Source organism: Pristiophorus japonicus, chromosome 5, assembly GCF_044704955.1.
Source record: "Pristiophorus japonicus isolate sPriJap1 chromosome 5, sPriJap1.hap1, whole genome shotgun sequence".
NCBI lineage: Eukaryota > Metazoa > Chordata > Chondrichthyes > Pristiophoridae > Pristiophorus > Pristiophorus japonicus.
Genome location: NC_091981.1, coordinates 271,954,178 through 271,960,057, shown reverse-complemented (window position 1 = coordinate 271,960,057; position 5,880 = coordinate 271,954,178). Strand labels below are relative to the sequence as shown.

At 53.3% G+C, this 5,880-nt stretch overlaps 1 protein-coding gene across 1 annotated transcript in view; it reads right to left on the bottom strand.

Moving 5' to 3' along the window:
- The window catches only part of paxip1 (PAX interacting (with transcription-activation domain) protein 1), an 84,508-nt gene extending 82,599 nt beyond the window's left edge, over window positions 1-1,909 (bottom strand). Inside the window, exon 1 of the mRNA XM_070880251.1 lies at window positions 1,813-1,909. Coding sequence (XP_070736352.1) covers window positions 1,813-1,909 — 97 coding nt within the window. The remainder of the gene's footprint in view (window positions 1-1,812) is intronic.
- Between the last annotated feature and the right edge of the window lie 3,971 nt (window positions 1,910-5,880).

The window sequence follows — 5,880 nt, the reverse complement described above, 5'->3', positions numbered from 1 at the left end:
CCCCCCCCCACACACACCCCACCGCCTCCCCTCCCACACAAACACACCCCCACCGCCTCCCCTCCCACACAAACACACCCCACCGCCTCCCCCCACACACCCCCCCCGCCTCCCCCCCACCACACACACCCCCACCCCCACACACAACCCCCCCACCACCACACACACACACACCCCCCCACCACCACACACACACACACCCCCCCACCACCACACACACACACCCACCCCCCCACCACCACACACACACACAGCCTCCCCCCACACACACACACACAACCCCCAACGCCTGCCCCCCCACACACACACAACCCCCAACGCCTGCCCCCCCACACACACACAACCCCACCGCCTCCCCCTACACACACGCACACACCCACACACGCGCACACCCTCCCCCCACACACGCGCACACCCTCCCCCCGCGCACACCCTCCCCCGCGCACACACACACACAACCCCCCCACACACCCACCCCACATCCCCCCCCCCACACACGCCACCCCCCCCCCCCCACACGCGCACACCCTCCCCCCACACGCGCACACCCTCCCCCCACACGCGCACACCCTCCCCCCACACGCGCACACCCTCCCCCCACACACACGCACACCCCCCCCCCACACACGCACACCCTCCCCCCACACACACGCACACCCTCCCCCCACACACACGCACACCCTCCCCCCACACACACGCACACCCTCCCCCCACACACCCACCCTCCCCCCACACACGCACACCCTCCCCCCACACACGCACACCCTCCCCCCACACACGCACCCCCTCCCCCCACACACGCACCCCCTCCCCCCACACACGCACCCCCTCCCCCCACACACCCTCCCCCCACACACCCTCCCCCCACACACCCTCCCCCCACACACACACACACCCTCCCCCCACACACACACACCCTCCCCCCACACACACACACCCTCCCCCCACCGCCTCCCCCCCCCACACACACACACACCCCCCACCGCCTCCCCCCCCCCCACACACACACACACCCCACCGCCTCCCTCCCCCCACACACACACACCCCCCACCGCCTCCCCCCCCCCCCCCCCCCACACACACACACACACCCCCCACCGCCTCCCCCCACACACACACACCTCCACCGCCTCCCCCCACACACACACACCTCCACCGCCTCCCCCCACACACACACACCCCCCACCGCCTCCCCCCACACACACACACCCCCCACCGCCTCCCCCCCCACACACTCACCCCCACCGCATCCCCCCCCCACACACACACCCCCACCGCCTCCCCACACACACACACCCCCACACCGCCTCCACCCACACACACCGCCTCCCCCCACACACACAGCCCCACCGCCTCCCCCCACACACACGCCTCCCCCCACACACACCCCCACCGCCTCCCCCCACACACACACCCCCCACCGCCTCCCCCCCCACACACAAAGTCCAGCCACAACAAGAGCCTTGCTCTACCCAGGGCGCCAATGGTGGGCCCACTATATGGCAGGAAGTGGAAAGCCAGGACCCACACTGACAGCAGAGTGCTCAGTATTTAGCCAAAGAGAGGCAGCCCTCACACACACACTGTGCCCCCATCCCAACCCCGACAGGCTCAAATCACCAATGTACAATGATTTGAATGCACCGCGCCTTCTAACCCCTACTCTAAAGTTGCAGCAGCCAAGAAAGTCTCTTCCTTTGGACAAGAAGCTGTTGCTCGCAGGCCCGGGCGGCGGCGGCCATGTATTTACCCCCTCTCCCCCGGGGAGCTGCAGCCCCCACCCAACCACCCAAGATCTCCCCCAGCACACACTGACCTGCGGCTCGATGTCGCCCACCGCGAAGAATTTCACCTCCTTGAACAGCTCGTCGGGCACCACCACCTCCTCGCTGCGCGCCGGGTCCGACATGGCTGTGTGTGTGTGTGTGTGTGTGTGTGGGCCCAGGCGGGCGGCTCTCCCTCTCCCCCTCACACACTCTCTCTGTGTCCCCCGGGGTGACCTGTGTGGCTCCGGCCGCCGTCGCCAGGTTACCCCCGCGCGCGCGCGTTCTCCCCTCCCCCACTCCACCTGCCGCTGGCAGCCCTGCGCCTGCGCACCGGCTGACCCCGTCCGGCCGCCGGCAGCCCCGCGCCTGCGCACCGGTTTACCCCGACCTCCCGTCGGCAGCCCTGGGCCTGCGCACCGGCTGACCCCCCCGACTTCGCACCGGCTTACCCCGTCCACCCGCGCCTGCGCACCGGCTCACTCGCGCCGGCAGCCCGCGCCTGCGCACCGGCCCCTCCCCTCGGCTGCAACTCCACGGGGACTCACTCACTAGCATCCGCACGGGGGGTGGGGTAGTTCCAAAAATTTAATCCAAACATACAACTCAAGGACAAACAAAAATACGCTTGAATTGTTTCTTATTTTGTATTTTATTGAATTGAGCAATAGATTGGTTTCCTGTGTTTGTTAGAAGGTAGTTTTTTAAACTTATTCTTCCTATCTTGGTATCTCTCCCCCCTTCTCAAGAAATGGTCGAGCCCGTGTTCTGAGGCCTCGGTGGAATGGGAACGCGCGCGGGTTGTGCACCGGGATGGCTACAAATTACGCGGGAAAGTGGTGTTTACAACTGATCAGCCCAGTTGTGTGTGTCATCATTATATAAAATCCAGAAGTGCGCACTTTATCTGCTATGGATTGCAGTGTTTTGGCTATTGGATGATCTAATATGCTTACCTATAGACACAAAAAAATGAAAGAAATACTTGCATTTATATGGCGCCTTTACATTACTTCAGGACGTCTCAAAGCGCTTTACAGCCAATTAAGTACTTTTGAAGGCGCAGTCACTGTTTTAATGTAGGAAACACTGCAGCCAATCTCTGCACAGCAAGCTCTCACAAACAACAAAGTGATAATGACCAGATAATTGCTTTTTTTTTTATGTTGATTGAGGGATAAATATTGGCCAGGACACCGAGGAGAATCCCCTGCTCTTCTTCAAAATTTTGCCATGGGATCTTTTACGTCCACCTAAAAGAGAAGATGGGGCTTCGGTTTAATGTCTCATGTGAAAGAAAGCACATGTGACTGTTCAGCACTCCCTCAGCTCTGCACTGGCGTGATGGCCTAGATTCAAGTGTCTGGCTCCGAGTGCTACCCACTGAGTCGCAGCTACCCACTGAGTCGCGGCTACCACACCTAACATGTCCTGGTATATTGTTTAAAAAACTGAATATATATATCTAGGTTTCAGGCAACGTATTTAGAATTGGGCACACTACTTCCAAATGCTGTTGCAAGCTCTCCTGTGTCCACCTGAATGTAAATTCAGTAGAGTTGGGAGTTTCTGGTTGCATGCTCCTCTAGAACATTCAAAATGTTTAAATTAATAGTGTATTCTGGTTAATGTGGAAATGTTTTTGTTACTTCAAAATATTTACAGCACAGGAACAGGCCATTCAGCCCAACAGATCCGTGCCGGCGTTTATGTTAAACACGACCCTTCATTATTGATAGAATTGTTTTAAATACACACGCGAAACATTTTGTCTGTTCTCTCTATAGAACCGAATGAGCTGTGTTTTTGTTCCAGCATTTGATGCTATTGTTTCAAAATTCCAACATCCACACTATTTTTCTTTTTACCACAATTGGAGAGTGCTAGAGAGAGGCAGCAGGACAGAGAGAGTTTGTGGAATGAATAATGTGAAGCGTTATATAGAGAATGAGACCACAACAGATGGGGAAAGAGAGACTAGGATAGGGGACCGTGGAATTAGGGTCAGGGATAGCGAAGTGCAAGCTGAAAAAGACAAGGATCCAGGAGCACCACAAGAGCTGGAGAGACACCCAGACTGAAAAACATGCTTGGGCAGAGAGGCCTCTTGGACTGGGAGGCATTAACAGTCCCAGGAAAGGGACATCGGCTCAACTCAGCTCAAGGGAGCCCAGGAGGGAATAGTCAGCGATCGGCAGCAGTGTGCAAGATGCCAAGGGGACTCTCTTTACCCAACTGGTGATGTACCTGGTGTAGCGACAGCAGCCGAAGAGGCATCTCTGGTTTCAGGGCCAGGAACAGCAACTGCCTGCTGGAGGTCACTTCAAACCATCCCATTATCATAGGCACAGAAGCAGATCACTCAGTTGTTATTAAAATGGCGGATCTTATCGATGCCAGCTTGGCTCAATGATAGCACTTTCATCTCTGAATCAGAAGATCAAGTACTTAAGCCCCACTCCCAGGACTCAATCACTTAATTTAGACTGACATTCCAATGTAGTGCTGCAGTGTTAGAGGTCCTGTCATTCAGATGAAATGTTAAACTGAGCTCCCCTCTGCCTGTTCATCTGGATCTAATATATCCTCATAGCAATATTTTAAGAGAAAAGCAAAGGAAAAAAAGAAAGACTTGCATTTATATAGCGCCTTTCGCGACCACCGGACGTCCCAAAGCGCTTTACAGCCAATGAAGTACTTTTTGAAGTGTAATCACTGTTGTAAAGTAGGAAATGTGGCAGCCAATTTGCGCACAGCAAGCTCCCACAAACAGCAATGTGATAATGACCAGATAATCTGTTTTTGTTATGTCAATTGAGGGATAAATGTTAGCCAGGACACTGGGGATAATTCCCCTGCTCTTTTTCAAAATAGTGCAATGGGATCTTTTAAGTCCACCTGAGAGAGCAGACGAGGCCTCAGTTTAATGTTTCATCCGAAAGACGGCACTTCCGACAGTGCAGCGCTCCCTCAGTACTGCACTGGAGTGTCAGCCAAATGTAAAGAGACATTTACAGATTAAATACATGGGCAAAACTGTAGCAGATGGATTTCAACTGAGGTAATTGTGAGGCTTTTGGACCAAAAAATAATAGATCTGAGTATCATTTAAATGGTGAAAAGCTAGGAACAGGGGAGGTGCAAAGAGATTTAGGGGTCCATGTACACAGATCACTAAAATGAGAGGTCAGGTACAAAAAATAATCAAAAAGGCTAATGGAATGGTAGTCTTAATATCTAGAGCGCGAGAATATAAAGGGGAGGAAGATTTGCAACAGCTATACAAAGCCCTGGTTAGACGACATTTGGAGTGCTGTGTACAGTTCAGGGCACTGTACCTTAGAAAGAATATATTGGCTTTGGAAGGAGTGTGACGCAGATTCACAGAATGTTACCAAGGGTTATTTATGAGGAGAGATGCATAAACTAGGCTTGTATTCCCTGGAATATAAATGGTTAAGGAGAGATTTGATTGAGGGGTTTATGATTTTGTAAGGAATTGATAGGGTAGATAGAGAGAAACCTTTTCCTCTTGTGGGGGAGTCTAGGACAAGGGGAGATAACCTTAAAATCAGAGCCAGACTATGCAAGAGACATGTTCGTAAACATTTTTTCACTTAAAAGGTGGTAGAAGTGTGGAACTCCCACAAAAAGCAGTAGATGCCAGCTCAATTAATCATTTTAGATCTGAGATCGATAGATTTTTGCTAGCCAAGGTTAATAAGAGATATGGAGACAAGATAGGTATATGGAGTTGAGATACAGATCAGCCATGATCTCATTGAATGAGGGAAAAGGCTCGAGAGGCTGAATGGCCTAATCCTGTCCCTATGTTCCTATGAGTTCCTCAGATGAAGGGAATCCTTCTGATGTCTTAGCCAACAGTTAATATTCAATCAACACTATCCAGAACAGATTAACTAATTTAACAATGCAACCATATTGTTTTTGTAGGCAAATGTGGGAGCCAATCTGTGCACAACATAGAAACATAGAAAATAGGTGCAGGAGTCGGCCATTCGGCCCTTCGAGCCTACACCGCCGTTCAATAAGATTATGGCTGATCATTCCCTCAGTACCCCTTTCCTGCTTGCTCTCCATACCTCTTGATCCCTTT